General features: G+C 54.2%; 6 protein-coding genes across 6 annotated transcripts; 4 read left to right on the forward strand and 2 right to left on the reverse strand.

Moving 5' to 3' along the window:
- Window positions 1-1,068: 1,068 nt before the first annotated feature.
- ColSpa_06702 (3-oxoacyl-[acyl-carrier-protein] reductase FabG) lies at window positions 1,069-1,943 on the reverse strand (the record flags this gene model as incomplete). The annotated part of the gene is made up of 2 exons (XM_049272914.1): window positions 1,069-1,737; window positions 1,851-1,943. The coding sequence occupies 2 exons, from the start codon at window positions 1,941-1,943 to the stop codon at window positions 1,069-1,071; spliced, it is 762 nt and encodes a 253-aa protein (XP_049128871.1).
- A 4,793-nt stretch (window positions 1,944-6,736) lies between these two features.
- On the forward strand, window positions 6,737-9,363 carry ColSpa_06703 (protein zds1; the record flags this gene model as incomplete). Its single annotated transcript, XM_049272915.1, has 3 exons — window positions 6,737-8,116; window positions 8,167-9,081; window positions 9,136-9,363. The coding sequence occupies 3 exons, from the start codon at window positions 6,737-6,739 to the stop codon at window positions 9,361-9,363; spliced, it is 2,523 nt and encodes an 840-aa protein (XP_049128872.1).
- A 1,601-nt stretch (window positions 9,364-10,964) lies between these two features.
- On the forward strand, window positions 10,965-13,073 carry ColSpa_06704 (uncharacterized protein; the record flags this gene model as incomplete). Its single annotated transcript, XM_049272916.1, has 3 exons — window positions 10,965-11,076; window positions 11,148-11,259; window positions 11,318-13,073. 3 exons carry the CDS (start codon window positions 10,965-10,967, stop codon window positions 13,071-13,073), a joined length of 1,980 nt encoding a protein of 659 aa, XP_049128873.1.
- A 2,331-nt stretch (window positions 13,074-15,404) lies between these two features.
- Window positions 15,405-16,406, reverse strand: ColSpa_06705 (2-methoxy-6-polyprenyl-1,4-benzoquinol methylase, mitochondrial; the record flags this gene model as incomplete). The annotated part of the gene is made up of 2 exons (XM_049272917.1): window positions 15,405-16,071; window positions 16,129-16,406. 2 exons carry the CDS (start codon window positions 16,404-16,406, stop codon window positions 15,405-15,407), a joined length of 945 nt encoding a protein of 314 aa, XP_049128874.1.
- A 2,042-nt stretch (window positions 16,407-18,448) lies between these two features.
- On the forward strand, window positions 18,449-19,652 carry ColSpa_06706 (putative transferase CAF17, mitochondrial; the record flags this gene model as incomplete). Its single annotated transcript, XM_049272918.1, has 2 exons — window positions 18,449-19,116; window positions 19,271-19,652. 2 exons carry the CDS (start codon window positions 18,449-18,451, stop codon window positions 19,650-19,652), a joined length of 1,050 nt encoding a protein of 349 aa, XP_049128875.1.
- Window positions 19,653-20,194: 542 nt separating this feature from the next.
- On the forward strand, window positions 20,195-21,360 carry ColSpa_06707 (putative CAAX prenyl protease 2; the record flags this gene model as incomplete). The annotated part of the gene is made up of 3 exons (XM_049272919.1): window positions 20,195-20,272; window positions 20,331-20,435; window positions 20,506-21,360. The coding sequence occupies 3 exons, from the start codon at window positions 20,195-20,197 to the stop codon at window positions 21,358-21,360; spliced, it is 1,038 nt and encodes a 345-aa protein (XP_049128876.1).
- Window positions 21,361-21,769: the final 409 nt, after the last annotated feature.

Raw genomic sequence — 21,769 nt, forward strand, 5'->3', positions numbered from 1 at the left:
TTTGAAAACACAAAGCCGGACCTGACAGGGTTCTTTGTTCTTCTTTTCCCCCGTTTTCTTGCTTCTCAAACGGGTACACAAGCTTTGGCATCGTAGCAATACGAATGGTCCGGAACGTGCTACTGTTAGCAAAGATTAGTGCTTGTGTGGCGGAGAACTACATACTACAGTAGCATGATCACCAAAAACCATACGCCGGCAACTGGCTGTAATGACATTCCGGATTGCTATGGTATCTCCCACAGATAGATACCGTCCAAACGTGAAATACACAGCATGCTCTGAATTACAGGCTATCAACGACTTGCATTTCCCCTCAACCTTTGCTCCCAAGGCTTCCGATGAGGGTGTTGCAAGAGCTCATCAGCACAATGGGACCAAAGTATAAGACGTACAGTTTAGTTCGTCCATCCTTGCAGCCAGGGCTCCCCAGTCCTCCCGTCGTCCATCATTGTCATCGGAGCGTAATTCATGTCTGAGTGTCGACCGGTTAGGCAGGACAGGGCAGCCGATGGTCCGTTGGCTTCTTGGCCAGAGGAGCCGTCGCAGCACCACAATATGCACGGGGCTACAGTTGAGCGTCTCGTAGAAGAGAACAATAGATGTCATAAGTGGTATTTCAAACTTTCCGGCCGTATACTGAAGAATCAAAGTCGTTACCGTACATGAAAGAAAGGGGGGAAACAAGAGGTTTAAAAAACAACTGTGCAACTTTGCGGTTTTCGTAAACCTCGCAGCTGAAAGGGAATCCCAAAGAGCCTCGTGTAGCACAACATGAACAGCCCGGCCCATATACCTGTCCGTTACCCAAAGCCTGAACCCGAACCCGAACCCGTTTCGTTACCCAAGATACAAGTAGGTAGCCAAGAATACAGAAAAGCCCCGATGTCTCTCGAAGTCGCATCATACACTTTTGACTCATTATACAGCCTCGTAAAGAAAAAAACCCTTGCCCAAGCCGCCGTATACACATAATCCTTTTTTTTGTTCTTTTCGTTTCATTTCGCACGCCACGAAGGACACCGCCACCGCCACGCGTTGGACGTCAGACATCAGTTCCACTGGCTCTCAGTTCATCAACCGGCCGCCGTTGACTGGTATAACCGTCCCCGTAATCCACCTCGACTCGTCGCTCGCGACGAACGCGACGACGTCGGCAATGTCCTCAACGGCGCCGAGCCGAGCCTCCGCAGGCGTGAGCGTCGCCCTCTCCAGGTCGGCACTCCGCTGGTCATCCGGCAACGAGTCGAACATCTCCGTCTTGACCGTGCCCGGGCTGATACAGTTCACTGTGACGCCATGCGCTTGCCCCATCTCCCGGGCGGCCACGCGCGTGAAAGCCTCGACGGCCGCCTTGCTGCCCGCGTACGCCATGCTACCGGGGCTGTCGGCGCGCGCCGCGACGGACGAGATGTTGATGATGCGCCCGCCGGAGGCGATGTGCGGCTTGACGGCCTGCATCATGAAGAAGACGGCGCGCGTGTTGGTGTCAAAGATGCGGTCGTAGTCCTCGGTCGTCGTGTCGTCGAGCGTCGCGCTGAGCGTCGCCGCGGCGTTGTTGACGAGGATGTCGATCTTGGTGACGCCGAACGCCATCATCGTTCGCTCGATGACCTTTTTCTGGTGCTTCGAGACGTCGGCCTGGATGGCCGTCGCCGAGGACCCACAGGCCTCGATCTCGGATATGACCTCGTGGGCCTTTGCTATTGACGAAGTGTTTACAAATGTGAAGGCGACCTTCAGTCACGCGAATCATAGGAATCTAGCTTTAGCCGTGGTTCGTTTCCCTTGAATATATATATAGATGGAGAAGGAAAAAATGAGGAGGGAGCTGAGACTGGTAGACGCACCCTGGCCCCTTCTCGTGCGAGCTTCAACGCGATCGCCGCGCCGATGCCTCGCGCGCCGCCAGTGACGATGGCGACCTTGCCTGACAAGGACATGTTGGGTGGCGGGAGCTGCGGTAGCGGTTTGGTCCACAAAGCAGATGATGCGCGCCTCGCGACGCTTTCGCTGGTCTCTCCCTCGCTGAATTGGGGCGACTGGCTTTGCTGATGTTGCTGTTGCTGGCTCAGCGCGTTGCTCAGATGAGACTGTGATAAAGGTACACTGTCAGCGTCGATGTCTGTTGGCATCCTCGACCGGAATGCCGGTGTAGTGCAGCAGAATACCGGCAGAGTCTGGCTCTGGAGCCAATGCGTTACGGCTCGGAAAGCCATTTGACTGGGATCCGTAGTCATGGCATTATCTTCAGTGCGTGCGACGTCCATGCAGTTATGCTGCAGCGGTTTGAGAGGTGGGATGCGATGACGAAGTCTGGTTGACGGGCAACAAGCAAGAGGCTAGCACACACACATCATGCAGCAGTTTAATGTCAGCCTGGCCTCGCACACACACCAGAGTCTCCCCGTGCGTTGGAGATGGTGTGTTGGTGTGGCGGCGCGGGGAACAATGAGGTGTTGATCTCAGTGGATGACCAATGTGAGACAAAGCTCCAGTCCACCCACCTTGCTCCAACTCAACTCTTGGCCGCCACAGCCAGTAGCTGCTGTAAGCTCTGTTGGCCGAGCGGTCTGCAAGGAAGAACGCAGACCCCAGCTGTTGCAGCTGTACGGGTGGGAATTTGGACATCAAGCCACACCACCATTTTGGCTTTTGGGGGGGAGGAATCGTGGACTCGTGGTGGTGTTACCTTGGGAGCCCAGAAGTCCTCTGACAGATAGCGACCGATGCCAGTCGCTGCAGCCCAGCCCGCGCGCGCATGGATCTGGGCCCTGGAGGAATCCGTTCAGCTGCCAACTTCAATGCTTCGGGTGATGATCGCTTGATCGCCGGCACTGGCCAGTCGGGAATGCATCTATGGGGGACGGCTGTACCGCCTTCTGATGCCCAGTATTTCCGAAGCGCATGGCCTGTAAATGAGGAGAGAAAGGCTAAAGACATGTCATCGTAGAGGTTGAATATATATTTAAAAACTGAACAACAACTGAACAAAGACCCCTACTTAGCACTTCTCATGGGGGGTTTTGTGCATCTCAGCACAATTAGTGACATCTTTCGGTACCATGGAAAAGAGACCAGCGCTCAGCAGCCACCCGCCGGTTGTAACCGGCTGCCCGATCGTTATCATGGCGGATGGCGAACACCCTTGCTAGGAAGCGGCAGATGGATGACATGCGGCGTTTCGATCGCAGTTGGGCGGCCCTGGTTGGTTTGTCCCTAGGGGATGGTTTTCAGAGGTGGCTAGGGCGCTTCGCCTTGGTCGTGATGGTGGACAGGGGCGAGCATCTTGACATTGAGGAGGATAAGCGGGAGGGAGGGTGATGAGGCCGTCGGGCGCTGAAATGAGATTGCCCATTCAGGTCGCTCTGGCGCAGTGGAGCCAAGAGGGCGGTTGGGCCTTGAAATCAAAAATCCCTAGGTGCAAAGGGGCTCAAGGGGCGAGAGTGGGAGATGACTCCAAAGATACGGCGACGACGGCCGGCAGCGCCGGTGGTGAATAGGGGCCCGATGTGGTGACGATGGTCACCGGCCCACTGGCCAAGAACCTGACCAGCCCCGAGACCCAAGAACCCAGTCTCCAGCCTCCCGTTCTCCAGAGTCCAGTGCTTCGAGAAGGACGTGGAACGATGGGGGCCACTTCAACTCCGTGGTGCACGGCTGTGGGTTGCATCCCCTAACCCAGGGCACCCTTCGATTTGGATGGCTTCTGTTTCGGGGGCGTAGAAAAGGCAAATCGCGCGTCAGGCAAAGGCAGGATGAGGAGAGAGAGCCGAACCCTGTCGAGAGAAACCCGATGTTCCCTGGCATAAAGTGGTGAGCTATTCTGGGGATGTTAAAGCCGGCCAGGTTGGGGAGCCTTGGGATCGCTCTGGGGCATATGAGCCGTGTTAGTGTCGATTGTCGGCAGCAGCCATCAGCGAAGAACCATTATATTTCGACGTCGGTTCGATGGGCGGACGTCGAGGCAGCAAGCAAGGCAGAGCGAAGTCAGTTGCCACCAGGAACAGCTCTGTGTGTAAGTGTAACCTGTATTCCATAGTCCAGCACAGAAACGAGCACGCCTCCTGGAGCGTCTACAATAGAGGGCCACGCTGGTGCTGGTACACATCACGGAGCTTCTCCTCTTTGGCAGGCAGTCCCTGCATCGTTTGGATGTCGTTGAGGCTGTGAGGGTACTTAGGGGCTTTGAGAAACGTGCTGGAGAGTGCCGGATTCAGCTCGGGTTAGAGATGAGAAGCGAGAGAAGGAGAGCCCCGAACTCGTATTGTGGTTTTTCCTTGTTTCACGGTTCTTTTTGGCGACTTTGATCAGTGATGTGATGGACTGATTGTGCGGCCATGGCGCATCCATGTCCCATCCACATCCAATGTCCGGAACTCGTGGTTAGTATGTGCTCTTTGGGAAGAGTCGGCCGGAGCCAGCTGACAATTTGATTCGGCTCGTCATCCATCGTCAGTGTCGGGGTCCTTGGCTTGGACCTGGAATGTAGAGTAGCAATGGAGGTAGGGTCAGGTAAGGCGCCGTGCTCCAGGCGCAAGAGAGGTGGACTGCAAGTGTGTCACTAGCAATGTGGGTATGATTGGGTGCCGTTCGGTCGAATCGAATGGTTGCTGTGATTGAGATGCGGCGAAGGCGAAGGATGGGCCAGCCCTTTTCCCCCCTTCCCCTCCCTCTTCTCATATCTCTTTCGGCCCCCGCCAGCGCAAGTACAGTAGGTATCCGTCGGCAATGCCTCGATGCCAAACCGGCAGCCAGTCAGTAGGCAATACACACGAGCCAGGGGTTCTTTGCACTCGATGCACAAAGGACGAAGGGGGAACGGACGATAGGTGTCTTGGCTCAGGCACTCAGGCGCGGTACGGTCACACACATGCACGACTCGAAAAGACACTTTAATCCAGCCGAACAGACGATGGACTAAACTACCTACCTAATTACCGTGCTTCGAGGTAGTGTAAGGGGCAGCTGGTTGGCGTATTAGGTAATCTTTAACGTGCCTGCTTGACATTGATCCCCTCCTGTGTCCGTCCGCGCCCGGTCTGAACTATTCATGAAAAAACAAACACAGAAACAAACAACGAAAGAGGGAACGTATTGAAACCAAGAAGAAGCATCCCATTAGGCCCACCGGTTTCTTTCTTCCCCCTTTTCCCATCGCGGAGGGTTCTAAGCCTTGTATACAAAGCACTCTGCTAGTCATTCCCTCGCCCGAGGGAGGTGCATCGGCCGCCCATTAGCAACGGCAAATGGCCGGCTGGCTGGCTGGCAGGGCACGTGACGGAACCGCGGCCCATTCGTGCCAGACCACTTTGACTGGCCGCTTGAGCCTTGAGGAGCCCGGTTTAATTGGCGCTAATGCGGTCTGAGTGGCGCCCTCCCCTCCACGGTACGAATGTCACCCACTCATTAGAGGGTATCTTGTACTTCCCCCTCTTTCACCTCCACTTGGTTGGTCCCAGCAGACCGCTTACTTCCGACGCCTGAGACGAGAAGTTGTCATGGGCCGTCTCTGCAAATAGGCATGTACCCATCTACTTCGTCCCCAAGTACCTGATCTCCACGACGTGACCTCAACCTGGTAGCGCCTGTCTATCGCTCTATTCCACTCATTCGCTCGCTCACACACTCTCTGTGCGTGCTGTTGCTGCTGCTGCTCGCGCTCAGTCTCCTGCCCGCTCTCCGACCTGCAGTAGGGGGTAATGGTCTTGACTGGCTACGTCTGTCTGCACCTGCCGCACCTGCACCGACATCAGCATCAGCGCACTGCCCGGACGGAAATCCCAACTCCATTCTCCAAAGTTCGGTTTCCAAGACATGACTGGACGGTGAACCATTTGACACCACTGGCCTTACCGAGCGGTACATCTACCAACGACTTCCACCACCACCACCACCACCAACTCTTTTTACCTGCCTAACCACTACGACACAACACAACATTGCAGAAATACCGCCAACCGACTGCCCACCTTTGACGTGCCTGGCTCTGCCCCATCCTCGCCGATTTTGTGCTCTCAACAGCACCTTTCGCCGCTTGCTTTTTTCTTCTCTTTTTTTTCCGCAACGGCCGACTCCTCCAGTCTTTCCCAACTCTTATCGCAGTACATCCCAAGTACCGCTCCAACACGTTCTCGCATGCGATACTAAACACCGCGACTAACTCGAGAATCGATACCTGTTTCCGTATTGCGAACCGATTCGTTCCGACGCTCGCTCACGAGATTCCCCCCTCGTTTCCTCGCCGCGCCTATGCTGCCCCCTACCCTCGACAGATGAGACCTCGCCAACGCAATCTTTCCGAACAAGATACTTGGCAAACAAGTGGTGCATCCAAGGGAACGCTGGCTTTTCGGCCTCCCTGCGGGTCATTCATTCTCCTAGATGATGGTGTGTACCCTCGTCCACAACCTGCCACTTTGGCCAGACCCTCAGTCCTCGCGCTCCCAAATGCTTTGCCCCGTATTGTTGAACCGGCTGCGGCCCCTCCCCTGGAACTCGGGGACTCCATCACCAATTCTTACACCTGAATCTCCTCCCACAGCCTGCTACTGTTGCTGACTCTCCGTGCTATCCGCAGACCTCATCTAGACCCCGCGCCGATGTAGGCGGCAGCTTTGCGAGTCGACGCGGTCATGCGCCCCAGTTGTCAATCTCAGACCCCAGCCACCATGTGACTGAGACCATTGGGACTCTGTACGGAGACGAGGAGGACTACTCAAATGACCAACGGCCTATGAGTTTTCTTGGATCGTCGTACTCTGACCAACCCGACAAGCAGGGCGAAGCCGACCCCTCCGCCGAAGACCCCCGTAGACAAATGATACGATCGGCCACGGACAAGACGGGCCTAGGAGCAGTACAGAACGGAACTCCCCCGCTCAAGCAGTCCCAGACTCTACAGACGCGCCCACCTACTCAGCGAAGCAACTCATACGAAAATGGACCCAAGTCGCCGCCCATGTCCTTGCGCGATGTCAAGAACGAGTCCTCCCAGTTTCCCCTCGGTAGCATCGAGAACCCAAACGATATCGCGCAGGAGCTCAGCAACTTGCAGGCCCTGAGACGCATGTCTATGGATGTTGGAAATAACGCTGATCCCGATATGCTGCCCTTTTCCGGTCTCTCCCTTGTGGCGATGCCTCCAATCGCGCCGACGGGAGACGATGACGAAAACGACCCTTCAAGGCTGCTTTGGGTACCTGCAGCTGTTCACCCGGAGCTTGCGCCAACAGAATTCAAAAACTTCCTGGAGGACCGAGTCAAAACTATCAGAAGACGATCAGGCGAATCCAACGACAGCGGTATGGGCCGGAGCGACTCTAGCGGTGGCCTGAGACGGAAGAAGAGTATGCTCTCTCGGCAGATTGACAATTCAGGAGGAAGAGGAGCTGTCGGCTACGTGGACGGTGCCGAGAGGCTCGGACGGAAGAGCTCCCTCAGAGACTATTCGACACCGGAGCTCAACCTGAATGAGCTGGTCAAGGATCCCACCAAGGTAGTGCGAGAGCTTTCTCAGGAGAGCCAAGCCGAGGGTGGTGCCGAAGATATGCCTATCCTGCCCGTTGCTCCCGGCATGGGACTCCGTCGGTCGACCCGAACAACGTACCGGAAGAACGGCAGTGTACGCTCGGGAGATCGGTTACCCTTCTCGAAACGGGTTGCGAATCGACACGCTCACACAGACTCGTCCGACTCGGCTGATACGGTGCCACCTCTGCCGTCTGACGTGCCCGATGTGCCCCCCTTGCCTGGCCACCAACGAGTCCAGTCTGACCCCGTAGCGGAGAACTTCTCACGCCCCAACCGATCAGTACGCCGGCAGCACAAGTTTTCTCAGGATATGGGTACATTACCCGACGGTGCATCATCAGAGGTCGAAGAGCCTCTGTCTCTGAACACTCGCCCCGAGCAGCAGCATCCCGCGAGGACGTCTTCCGTTTCTGCCGACGCTAAACAAGCTGTCCCATCCATTGTTGAGTCACCGACAGCTGAGGATAATGGACAAAGGCAGCAGTTTCCCCAGCGGTCATCTTCGCAACATGCAAACCAGCAGGCCCCCCGCAGTCTCCAGTGGAGGAGCCTCCTGCTCGTTCGACCAAGCGGCCTGGATCTAGTAATTCTGCGCAAAGCCCCACGACTCCTACGACACCCCAACAACCACAGGTGCAGCCTGTCAAGCAGCCAACCACCGCTCCCAATCATACGCTGAACGACATGGCTTCCCACCCATCTATCTTGCCCGGCAGTGGTGCCTCCCGAACGGACACCCTGACTTTCATTCCCACTTTGCCGGCAGAAGAAAAGAAGCCGGAGGAGAAGAGGGTAGCGGGCAAGCTCAGGAAGGAGAGAGACGACGACGCGTCTAGCATCTCTTCGACAAAGTCTTCCGGGGGATGGTCCAAGTGGCTCAAGGGCGGCAGTGACGATAAGGACAAGAAGAAAAAGGATGAAGATAAAAAGAAGAAGCACAGCGCAGAAAAGGCACAAGACAACGCCCGGTTGGATGTCCTGCAGAACTCGATTGAGGGAGCTTCTTCCAAGGGTAGAGAGAGCATCATTGTGGATCGCGACAACGTTGACAACAAGCTTGCAGAGGAGCGGAAGAAGGAGGGTAAGAAGACGGAATCCAAGAAGGAGAAGGAGGGCGGTCTCTTCTCAGGCCTCTTCGGTGGCGGTAAGAAGAAGAGCGAGAAGGAGAGCAGCAGCAAGAAGAACCAACACCTGCGCGTGTCGGAAGACGTTCCATATCGACCTCTCAAGCCTGACGTTGACTACCATTGGACCAGATTCCCGCTCCTCGAGGAACGAGCGATTTATCGGATGGCTCATATCAAGCTCGCAAACCCACGTCGGTCGCTACTCAGCCAGGTTCTGCTCAGCAACTTCATGTACAACTACCTCGCCATCGTTCAAGCCATGCATCCTCAGATGCAGGTTCCGCAATCACCGCAACAAAGACGGTTGGAGGAGGAGCGCCGCCGCAAAGAGCAGGAAGAACAGTACCTCGCACAGCAACAGCAGCAGCAAGATGCGGCAGACCAGGACACTACGGGCCAGTACAACTTTGAGTACCATCGAGTATGTTGAACCACAGTGTGATGCATCATACTTTGAAGCTGACTCGATTTACAGGGTGAAAACCAGTACGGAGACCATCCTCACGATGAGGTGGACTACGTGGATGATGCTCAGATCTATGAGTACGACCACGGCGGCGACATTGACAATGGACGCAGCAATGGCTACAATGGCCCTGACAGCTATAATGCTCAACCTGGCAAGCAGTACTACCACGACCAGTATGGACGTGATGGCGGCGACGATGCGAGGCGTAGGGACGATCGAGAGGACATGTGGTGAACATCGATGCATGAGTGAGAAGTGAAGACGACGGCAGCGGCATGCTGGGGGTACACTGGCGAGCAGACAGGTCCCCAGTTGTGGTCCGGACCGGAGAGTGGACCCGTTGGAAGGCGCTGTATAATCATTCAAACGGATGTGCATCAGGCGGAGTTCAGGGATTGCGAGTTCGATATTTATTCAGGATGGGCTTTTGCTGATGGCTTGGCAGAGCCTTGGGCAGCCCTATTTCTTCTTTTTTCTCTTCTTCTCCGACATGTTTGATCCCATCGTAGTTACTATCCTTCGGTTTGTATTGTGGTGGATGGAAGTATCTTGGCAAGCACATGTAAACAGATAGCATAGCGACCGGGATGATCTGACGGCTACTTAGGTTCGATGGTGATACATGGGGAAGAAGAATAAAGTATATTACAAGCACAATCTAACACCACGTACGGTGGATCCATGGATTTTGGCCATCAATGGCCGTTGGGGTCGTTGTTTTGGCGTCGGTGTGGCCCGCCTCATACCTGGGGTTGGACCTCACGTGCCAAGGTTGTCCAGACTCTTTGAACAGCAATGCAACTTACGTACCGTCTGCTTTTGTGTGTGTTTGTGTGTGTGCTTGGGTGCGAGACAGCAAAACATTCTGCAGTGGATTTGCCACAAGACTTGCAGATGATGGAGCCGCAGGGAAGCCTCCGTTGTTGTCCATGAAATTGAGCTGAAGTGCGTGCTGGTCGCCTCCGTTTGTGTAGGCTGAATGAGGTGTCGTGTCTATCCCTGACAGGTCCAACTCGGGGCGCCCGACTAAGCAATGGAACGCAGCCCGTGGATGACGGGAGGAGGAAGTGGAAGTAAGGAGCTGTGTTAATTTAGCGCAAGACAGGTGCCCAAGCCCCGCTGCGGTGCCTGGAAGGTGCCCAGCGAGCTTGTCGCCCTGTCTTTGCTTGCCGCCTCCCAGGATGCTGAGGTTGATGCTCACCGCGCCAGACAAGGTGCTCTTAGGAAAGAGCACGTTGGCCCCTACCAGCTGTGGGAATCCGCGCTAAACCGTTTGGGGCAGCAGCAGCCTCTTCTGGCAGTGCGCCAATTCGTCCGTTCGTTGCTTCCACCTACACCTTGCACTTTTCCTGAACCTCCAGAAAAATATCACCAGCCTTGTAAGGGGAGCTTATTCCTTGTCTCGTCGCAAACATCACTGGCTGCTTCTTCCAACCTCTTTTCCATCTCCGTTGATACCCAACCCTCCCCTCTTCGACCTCTCCGAACCGAGCGACCGGTCAACCATCCGACGACAACACCGAGCCCGATCGTCCCCTGTGACCTCCATCGCCCAATCGACATCTCGCGAATCCTCCAACAACAACCTAGCATGGCTGCCGTGAGTGCATCTTATTTCTCGTCACGTCGAGCTTCAGCTGGCAATAGAAAATCTTGCCCGGCGACTCGTTTTTCGTTGCGCTCCCCCTTCCTCACATCTGTCCTCGTTGCCACGATGCTTCCTGGTCGACCCCCGGCCGGACCTTGATAGCTCCTACCTGTCCCGCTTTCAGGCCCCAGTACTGACATGTCATCGATGTTGATAGCCGCGTCCATACAACAACAACCCGGGCTACATGCCTAACGGAGCTTCTTCGATCCCTCCTGGAGCTGCGCCGCTCCTCCCCAACCAGGGTCGTGTTATCCAGACTGGCCCCATCCGAGTCTTGTGCATAGCTGATGTTCGAGGTGCGTCGCTGTTCCATCAAATCCCGTCCGATGGCCAGCCGTAGAGCTCCAATCTGACTTGTTTGTAACAGGAAACCTCACATCTTTGAACGACCTGGCGAGACAAGCACGAGCCGACCACATCATCCACACTGGCGACTTTGGCTTCTACGACGACACTTCCCTGGAGCGAATCGCAGAAAAGTAAGGAACCCTCTACGATCCTACACACGACCGCTGTCATTCTGACATTGGTGCCAAGGACCCTCAAGCATGTTGCTCAGTACTCTCCTCTGATCTCGGAGCCCGTCAAGAAGGCGATTCAGCAGGGCGGCCCTGGACCCGTCAAGAGCCGATTCCCCGCAAACGAGCTCCCCCTTTCCGAACTGCCTCTCCTCCTAAGCGGCGAGATCAAGCTCGATGTTCCGGTATACACTGTCTGGGGTGCTTGCGAAGATGTCCGCGTGCTCGAGAAGTTCCGATCCGGAGAGTATAAGGTACAGAACCTGCACATCATCGACGAGGCCCGTTCGATGCTTCTCGAACTCGGTGGGGTGAAGTTGCGCCTCCTGGGTCTTGGCGGTGCTGTTGTCATGCACAAGCTGTTCGACAACGGTGAGGGTAGAACTACGATTGCCGGAGGCCAGGGAACCATGTGGACCACCCTTCTGCAGATGGGCGAGCTCGTCGACACCGCCCACCGAGTCTACGATCCTACCGAAACTCGCGTCTTCGTCACCCACGCCTCTCCCGCTCGCGAGGGTATCCTGAACCAGCTCTCTGTCACCCTCAAGGCGGATTTCTCCATCTCTGCGGGGCTTCACTTCCGCTATGGCAGCTCCTACAACGAGTTTAGCGTAAATCCCACCCTCGACCACTATCGTGGCAAGCTCGCTGCTTCCAAGGCGTCCTTCAACGACGTTTGGGAGACTGTCAAGAACGAGGTCGAGCCTGCCATCTCTCAGAACGAGGCGCAGCAGAACCTGCTCAAGAACGCTCTCCAGATTGTCGAGAAGATGCCCACCACTGCCGCCGGAGGTAACCCCTTTGGCGGCCCTGTTGCCGGCCAGGCTCAGCTTGGCCAGGTCGACGAGAGTGCCTTCAAGAACATGTGGAACTTCAACTTGGCAGATGCCGCATTTGGCTGGTTGGTGCTCGAGATTCAGGACGGACGTATCGGAACCGAGATGCGCGCCCAGGGCTTCAACTTCTCACACAGAGGTGCCAAGGCGGCCGTGCCTGTTCCCTCGGGACCGGCTGGAGCTGGCAACCTTCCCGCCCCGGCGCCTCCCTCGACGCAGACCACGGCTCCCCCGCCCACCAGCAGACAGCCTTCATCCCAAGCACCCCCTAAGCCTGCTGTTGCAACACCTTTGCCGCCTGCCAAACCCGCGACCCCTCAGCCTACTGCTACCCCTGCGCCGCCCGCCGTACCCCCCAAAGATGAGCGCCCTGCTCCCGCGGCCGCTAACGGATCGGCCCACGGCCCTGACCCCGTCTCGTCGCCTGCGCCCAAGACGCCTGCTCAAGACATTATCGGTTTGTTCATTATGAATGTTAGCTCCGATGAGCAGACGCGCGAGCTCTTCGACGGCGAGCACAGAGACAACATCCTCAAGGTCGAGAAGTGGGGCAACTCGAACAAGGTTGTCCAGTTCAAGACCGTCGAGGAACGTGATGCCGCCCTTAACAGCTTGCCCGAGGACCTCAAGACCCGTGCTCAAGAGGACCGGTCCCGTCCCCTGGTCAAGGTCTTCCAGCACCGCGAGAGCAAGTTCCAGCCTCGCGGCGGTGCTGGCAACTGGGGAAGCAGCAGAGGCGGCGGCAACTCGGCGAACACCGGCAGCGGCTACCGCAGCGCAGGCGGCGCCAGTGACTCTGAGAGCACCCGCCGCGGTGGTCGCGGCGGTGGCCGAGGCGGCCGCGGAGGCGAGCGGGGACGTGGCCGTGGCCGAGGCGGACTCAAGGGCGAAGGTGGTGCCTCGCCTGCCCCTGGCCCCGCCACTCCGGCGGAGTAGGACTCTTCGCTCGAACCCTTTGATGAACTATGGAAGATGGCGCGGGCTTCAGAATCGAAGCGACGTTTACCATCGAATGAAGTCTTTGGAGCCATAATGGCCAAGTTTGGCCCCTCGACAGTAGAGGAATGAAGGACAAAACAATAACAGTTTTTTGCCGGTTATGAAAGGAGAAAGGGGAGGGGCCAAAGAAAAAAACAAGTGCTACCAATTCTTGTACGCGTACCTTAATGAGACAGCTTAGTGGGAGATGGAGGTATTTTTCTCGAGTTGGACGGCAGTCTATCCGGGAATCTTTTCCAAAAGAAGCCTTTTTTTTCCCTCAGTTTCCCCCGTTTATTCATGTTGGGAGTTCTTTGATCGATGAGAGACAAAAAAAAAAGGGGGGCATTTTACGACTGCGGCGGGGAGTTGAGGAAGAGGGCCGGCGGACTCAACTCGAGGGATGATGTTTCATTCTGTTTGGGTCGCGTCCCTTGGGAGGCAGAACATGGCAGTTGGTGGTGTCGGACGGATAGATTCCAATTCAATGTCAGCCAAACATGTGTTTCCGTCCTGCGTCCATGGGTTGAAGTCTAGAGACCGACGTGATGTATATATGTGGGCGTCATAGAACTACTGCAATCCCAATCATCCGGGGAAAGTTTGACTTCTCCTCATGCATGATGGCTCGCACAGTCAACCCGACTGAAGTGTCCATGAGTTAACGGCCAGTAGAGGACACTTGCATCATCGGCCCAAACAAGTCCCGAGGTTTATGAGTTGTCCTTCCGAAGAGACTTAAGATTGCAGTGCAGGAAAGTCATGGCCTGATTGGGAAAGGCGGCTGCCAAGCTGGGCGTGCTGGCTTTACTGTCTTTGGTAGACTTGAAAACGCAGTGAACATCCGGTCTGGGATACCGAAGGCTGCAGGTGCTGCTGTGAACGGTTCGGTCCCGTTTGGGTGGGTTGAAATTGCTGTGAAGGAAGCGCGAAGGATTGAAGTGTACGGTACCCGACACACCTGGTCCTGTAAGCTTGCGGTGAGTTGCACGATATGCTGGCATCCAGCTGTCACCACTCCAGTCCCTCTTGAGGCGGAGCTTTGAACAGGGCTGCGCAAGGCGAGAAAGCTCACGTAGAGACCCTTCGCTTTGCCGAAAACAATCGTTCCCTCCGTCGATGTTATTGAAACGTTATCGGTTTCCGTTCCCCTTGATAAGCTGCTGATGGTTTGGAAACATGTTGTTAGTCAAGCTCTGGACTTCCTGGACACCTGGGCTTGACTGGCAGCTCTGGGAATGCACATCACGAAATTCCAACACAGAGATGCTTGCAGCTTCCGCTAGTGCCCGAGTAAAATGGCCAAACTCGACCCATATCTTACTATATGGCGAGTATGGCACTGGACAAGAGGTGTGAAATAGCAACGTTCAAGTATTGCTGCCCATCTGCCAAAGCCACTGGGTGGGTTAAAGTTGCAGTGAAATTGGCTAAGACACTGCCTGCCAACCATGGCCTCGGCCTTGGCCCTAGACAAGGGAAGGGGCACGTCAGCATATGATATGGAGCTTGTACGGAAGGAGATATTGTACATATCAAATTCAAATGTTGTTTAGAAGATGTGTTGTGCCATGTCTTCGCACCCCACTCCATGGAAACTATGACTAAAGTTTTCAAAGGTACACTTTTGATCAGTCTCTCTCATTCTTGGTTTGTGCTTCTTGCGTTGTGATCCCGGCTCTGAACTGTTGAATGTTACCACACCAGCTGCTTACTGAAGTTGCTCAGGACCCGAACGCTTTCTGATGTTGCTACTAGAACGCAATGGCGTCTGCGCAACATATTGGGTCTACATGAGACGTGTATGAACACTCAATGTCTCTAGGGGATTCGAGATTGCAGTGCCTCAAAAAAGTAACCGTTGCGTCCTTGGATGTATGGAACTCGTAACGCATCGGGTAGCAAAAAGCTTGCATACACCAGCCTGTCATTCAAGAACAAGAGGCTCCTGGCCACGTAAAGAATTCATTTCTTGTAATCAAAGCTTTCGTAACGCTGTTGGTATGTGCTCATTACATGCGCATACGAAAGCTCTGGGCGGCGTGAGAAAGTGAGCGGTTTGCCATTGAGACTCTGGACGAAAAGTGGCTATTACACAGGGCCAACGGCCGTCTTTATATACATTTTTATGTAGAATCTATCTGGCTACCCGCCGTCTATGTAGCCTTGCCATTGATTCGTGTTTCTTTCCGTATTGTTACAGATACAGCATTGTACATGAGCCTTGCCAGCTCGACCTGCCCCTTCATAGGGCCCCCTTCTCATTATCCCTCTTTGCACCTGAACCGCTTACGCGACAGGCTTCATACCCTTGTGGATGGCCGCAACGCCACCCGTGAGGTTCTCATAGCCTTCACCAGAAACCACAAATCCGGCGTCCTTGATCATATCCCTGAATTCCTCTTGGCTAGGGAAGCGCTCGATACTCTCGACAAGGTACTGGTAGCTGTCCCTGTCACCAGCGACAAGCTGACCGATCAGGGGAATGGCGCTGAAAGACCAGCGCTTGTAAACGGCGTTGAAGAGAGGGTAGTTATCCGCCTTGCTGAACTCGAGACAGGCGAAGACACCGCCGGGCTTGAGCACACGGTAGGCCTCGCGCAGAGCGGCGGGGATGTTGGTGAAGTTTCGGATGCCGAAGGCGACAGTATACAGGTCGATCGAATTGTCCTTGATGGCGCCCTCAGGAAGTTTCTCGGCGTTGGCCTCGAGCCAAGACATGGCGGCCTGCTGGGAGGCGGGCAGGGCCTTAGAGCGATCGCGGCCGACAGCCAACATGGAGGGGTTGATGTCGGAGATGGTGACGCGCACGTCAGGATTGTGGTTGAGGTTATGCGCCGTGTGAAGCATGCGAAAGGCGATGTCGCCAGTGCCGCCGGCGATATCGAGAATGTGCTGAGGAGTCGGGGGGTTGGAGGCTGATAGGCCTGGCTGGAGGCCAGAAACGAAGTGGTCTCTAAGATTTGGGTGTTAGTGGTGATATAGGATGCATGGGGTAAGGAGGGAGACGTACTTCCATACTCTGTGCCAGCCAAAAGACATGAGATCGTTCATGCGATCATATGAATCGGCGACACTGTGGAAGACGCCGGCAACGCGATCGGCCTTCTCGGATTCGGGGACAGTTTTGAAGCCGAAGTGCGTGGTCTTGCTTTCAGCGGACGAGTCGGATGTGTTGATGGATCGCGATGCAATTGCGAAGGGACGAGAGACGGGAGACGGTGATGTGCTAAGCTGGTTCGAGAGGGATCGCACGCTCCATGGGGAGCGGAGAGCGCGTCGGGAGGCCATTGTTGGAGAATGGCTTGGGGTCGTGGAAGGGGAGGATCCTGGGCGGCGCAATGAAGTCAGTCGATCGGTGCTTGGGAGAGCTTCCGAATGGAATTTTTGGTGGAGATGGGATATCGGGTGTGGCTGGTGCGCGCTACCTTACTTCGGTGACAATGGGGCCAAGCCACACCTCGAATATGATTGGGGTATGGGACTATCATACCGACACGTGTAAGCGGTGGATGGAGAAGACATCTTCATGATATTAATTCAGAGCATACCTTAGACGGTGGTCTCGTTGGATGCATTAGTGGTCGTCTCCTCCTTGCGTGCTGCTCGGTGATGGGAGAGGACCTTGGCAAAGGTGTGAATTTGGTTGCGGGCGAAATAGGCGATAACGCAGAGGAGGAGGGTGAGCATGAGGACCAGAACAGCGATCTTAGCAGCGGGACTCATGTTCTCGCGTTTGACCCCTAGGTTTATTTATTGAGTTTCTGGGGATTTTGAGGCTGTAGATGAAGAGAAGATTCTGTCGTCAATTGGTAGTGAAGTGTAGAGTTGTCGGTTTTGTTATGGGCAAGAATGGGTGAGTAGTTGCTGTGTGCGATGGTTGATGGCAAGTGAGTTCCTTCCTCTGCAGGTATTGCGACTTATGTGCTGGGAAAACTTCGAGTCTGCTAAACCAAGGCAATTCACTTCACTTCAAATATACGCCACCAAATGTAGTAGACTTCTGTATCGTAGAGCCAAGTACCCGAGACTACTTCACTTACACCATAACTCTGCCAGTGACATCCTTCATCGAGACACACCACTCACCGAGCCGCCTACCGAGAGCCTGCCAACCTACTGATTTCGGCAAGCGGGACTGTGGTAAGGATCCCCGGCCCACCCAGACCACAGACACACAGTGAACAGCACTGTACTTTCACTGTAAATCAATGTAAAGACTCGGACACCTCCGAGCCATGGTGATCCACGTTCTCTCTCGCAGAACCCGCACCAAACTTGTCTGTTCTTGTATGACCTGTTGATGGATCCGAGCTGGGAGACACGTTTTCCACCGACAGTGTCAAAGGCTTGTAGTCGCTGTCATGCACGAAAAGTCAAGGTGAATTAACATCCGCCCAATGCTACAAGAACGACCAATTGACGATATCGAAGTGTGACCTTCGGGTTCCGCGATGCTCAACATGCCATCGACAGAATGAGCAATGTAACATCACGGATCGCGTAACATACTCTTATGCTGCTGTCAAGAGCTTGCAAGATCGCATCATTGAGCTTCAAAATAGGCTCGATGGTCTTTCTCAACCCTCGTCTGTTCAGCTTGCCAGAGCATCCGAACCTGGTCAGTTTGACGATGTCCGCAAAGAAGCCGAAGAAATTGGCGTTCTGGCCATTGGGAGGCCCAACAGTTATTCCGAGAGGATATACAGTGAGTATTACCCAATCTGGATGCCAACTGCCGGACGGTATCTGTGACTGCGTGTTGACCAATGTGACATCGCCCAGTGGGCAGTGCCACTGGCTCAACCTTTGCCCGGATCTTTTTCAAGCAGATCGACCTGGGACCGCCCTCTTCAGGATCACGCTCAACCCTTGGAGATTTCCCTGACTTAGAACAAGAGCTTCTTCGAAGAAATGCAGCTCTCCCGCCACAGCCAGTTGCAGTTTTCCTCTTGCAAACGTATATTCGCCGCATTCACATTTGGTGGCCATTTATCTCGCTTCCCTTTCTGAGGAGTAGTCTCGCATGCATATACAAGGACCCAACGAGATGTACTGTGTACCAGAGATTTTTGGTTCTTTTAGTTCTCTCCTTGGCTTCCGCCGCTTGCTCCGAGGAACAAGAATACCGGAGGATGATGGACCTAAACAGCCCAACCGACTACTTTCAGACCGGACTTCGCTTCTTTTACAACTTCCACGACCACCCGAGAGACCTCCAGGGCCTCCACTCCACACTCTTGTTAAGCTTATGGATGCTGGGATCAAATGTCAGGAGCCATGGTGACGACCTTTGGCAGCTGAGTCGCTATGCTATGTCAACAGCCATAGAAATGGGGCTCCACCGTCGTCCTGTTGCTGCCGGAGACTTTAGTGCCGAGGATCGTGAGATTCGTAACCGCACATGGTGGTGCATATACAGTCTAGAAAGGCAGGTCGCAGTAATCACCGGGCGAGTACTATCGGTTCGAGACCACGCGATAGATGCTTCTAGGCCGTCCCTCAGCAGCCTGGACGACCTTACACCTGCTGAAGTGCAGGCGGCACCCGTATTCAACCACCTCAATGTCAAGCTTTTTAACCACCTTGTAAGACTACGCCAAATAGGTGGCCGTGTTCTCGAATCTATCTACATCGCTAGGGCGCCCGACGGGCGAGCGTCCAGAGCCACATTCCAGCAAATATGCAGCGAAATTGAAGATGTCCAAAAAGAGTTGGAAGGCTGGAAGCGAGAGATGACTCTCCTTGATGTCAAGGGCACTCGAGAATACTCCGAGATGAAGGTTGAATATGGTCTTCTCCTGCTTCTCATGTACCGACCATCTCCCACCTTCATGATTCCCTCCAGCGAGATGGTTGAAATATCCTCTCGGGCTGTAGCCGGCACCGTGCGTCAATGGCTGAAGTTGGAACTCCAGCATGGCATCATGGCCGTCTGTCGATGCTTCCGCCATGTGCATTCGATTCTGATGGTAGGACTAGCAGGCTTGTATTGCGATTGGTAAGTCTCTATCCCAGTCCCGTATTCACATCAACCTCCCATTTTAAAAGTTTTCCATCTGCATCTCATAGTCCACAGGCTGATAGAGTGAGACCAGGCATATCAAAGCAATGACCCGCGATCCTGACTCCCCTCTCCTTCACTCTCATGGTAGCGATGTGGCCGCATGCATCGACCTCATCGAGCGCGGTACCTCCCATATGAAAGAAGAAGGATTGCTGAAGTACCGCGACCTTCTTCAAGCAGCACGAATAAAAGTATACGGGCCAACAAACTGGGAGCCACCAAGCGTACAGACTCACATGACAGATACCCCATCCACGCTACCGGTCAGCTCTTCTGACACGCTCGGCATGTTCGCTTCAGATAATCTGCAGTATCCCATGTCCTTTCAGGGCGAAGGACTAGAAACATATGTGAACGAAGTAACGGGATATTTTGACAGCACCCAGCTTGGCTTGGATGAAGGTTTGACTGCCTGGTTCGGTACATTCATGGACGAACTCCAGCCCTTTCAGAATAGGGATATTAGATGAGACTCTTTCCGTGTCATCCACGAGGCCTTCCGATTGCAAGAGTACCGCAAGTAGTGATGTTCAGCTACGCTTTCAGTGCGTGCCGTCAAATCCGGTTAGCCAATCAAGGTTCCACCCCTGGCAAACTTACTATCATCTTACTGATATTGACAGTTGGCATAGCCTTGGAAAACCAAATTGACATGGTAGCATCCAGTATCTGGGAGCTCGGGCATTTAACCACTATCGCCGGATCGATATCATGTTATTCTAAGATTAGCTGCTGTTACTTCAGCAGGAAGGCGATCTCGGACTGGACCGAGTTTAAGTGGAGACCCATGTCGCACGACATCGTTAAACTTTCGGCCCTCACCGAGCTCATTGTCCATCCGGATTACCACATAGGGAACGACGTTGGGGCATTCGACCACTCCCAAAGCTGGTGCAGCATGTTAAATCTCAGGGAACTTTATATCTAGGGTTTCTTGCAAAGCTAAGGTCTTGACTGTTAAAACAAGGCTTTCGCCGACTTACATGGAACATTGTCTGCCAGATTCTCAACTATGTCTCAGCCTCAACCAAAGAGTCAGCCGGCCACAAGCCATACCTCTGTTCTCAATGCCAAGAACGCTTCCATTTTGGTGAGTCTCAATAGACGTAGGTTTGAGTTACTTGATGGTAGAGCTAACATATCGAAAGGTCGGTATTCGCGATGGTGTGACACAAGACTTTCGACTAGTCCCTAGAAACCAGGCAGTGGTTTCGGTATTTGATTCAAATTTCCTTATTGGTGATGGAATCTGGGTAAGTCCAACTCCATGTCTCTCATTGAAAAATAGAATTCAACAGCTAAACGCCGGGTTACTATGCACAGGAAGGCATACGTGCCGTTAGGGGGCGCGTTCAGTTCGCCAAGGAACACATCAACCGGCTGTTCCAGTCCGCGAAGGCCATGTACATGGACTTGGGCCTGACCAAAGGAGAACTTCTATCACTACTTCATCAAACCTTGGACGCCAACGACATGGGCAACGAGCCTCACGTACATATTCGCTTGGTAGTAAGCAGAGGGCTGAAGTCGACGCCATACCAGAACCCACATGTCAACATTGGTCTGCCGCTCATCGTCATCATTCCTGAGATCAAGGCGGTTGATCCAACAGCAAAGTCTCGCGGTTTACGTCTAGGCACGACCTGGGTTCGCCGCGGCCCCCCAGACGTCAAAGACGAACAGTGGAACCACATTTCCAAAGCCACAGACGTCCAGGCTTGCGTAAGCGCCAACGTCATGGGTGTCGATGAGGCGCTGATGTTGGACCTGAGGGGGTTTGTGAAGACGTGCAACTCTGTCAATTTCTTCATCGTCCGCGGCGATGAGGTATGGGCGCCAACGAAGGATAACCAGATGCAAGGCATCACGCGCCAGAAGACCATCGATGTCTGCCGCGCCCACGGTATCAAGGTCCGAGAGCTCGACTTTGCGCTCACTGAGGTGTACGGGGCGGACGAGGCTTTCTGCACCGGCACGTTCCCGTCGCAGATTCACGTTACTGAGGTCGACGGACGAAAGATTGGTGATGGGAAGAGAGGGCCTCTTACAGAGGCAATTCAGAAGTTGTACGCAGCCGAGGTTGAGCGAGATGTGTCCAGGACCAGAGAACAGATTTTGGCGGATCTCGAGCAAACTCGAGATTTGAGTGTTTTGGAAAGCTTGAGATCCAAGCTTTAATTATTTGACTCAAGTTGCCAACTCTTGATCCAAATGCTTCCACTACGGCCAAGCGTTTAGAGACCTTAGAAAACAATCAAATTTACGAAGTGATGGTTGACATCTGCTTTCTAGAATTTGTGTTTCTTGAGTCAATCTCTACGATTCTGAGAGTAGGATGAATTTTCATTATTGAATTGAGACGGCCTGGACCAACTTGCCTTCAGTAAAGCCATACCCGTTAGCAAAGACCCAACTGTCAATAGACCTATTAGCTAGCCGGCAAGTGTTTCCACGTGTCATGGCTTGAGCGCAATACCACTCTATTAGCAAACCATCCACCGATCCATGATGACTTTCTCAATCACAGAGTAAGGTTGTGGAGCACAAATCGGGCAATAACTCGGACTGGACCGATATCTTCACCACG

Source organism: Colletotrichum spaethianum (assembly GCF_022836535.1).
Source record: "Colletotrichum spaethianum MAFF 239500 DNA, contig16, whole genome shotgun sequence".
NCBI classification, from domain to species: Eukaryota; Fungi; Ascomycota; class Sordariomycetes; order Glomerellales; family Glomerellaceae; genus Colletotrichum; species Colletotrichum spaethianum.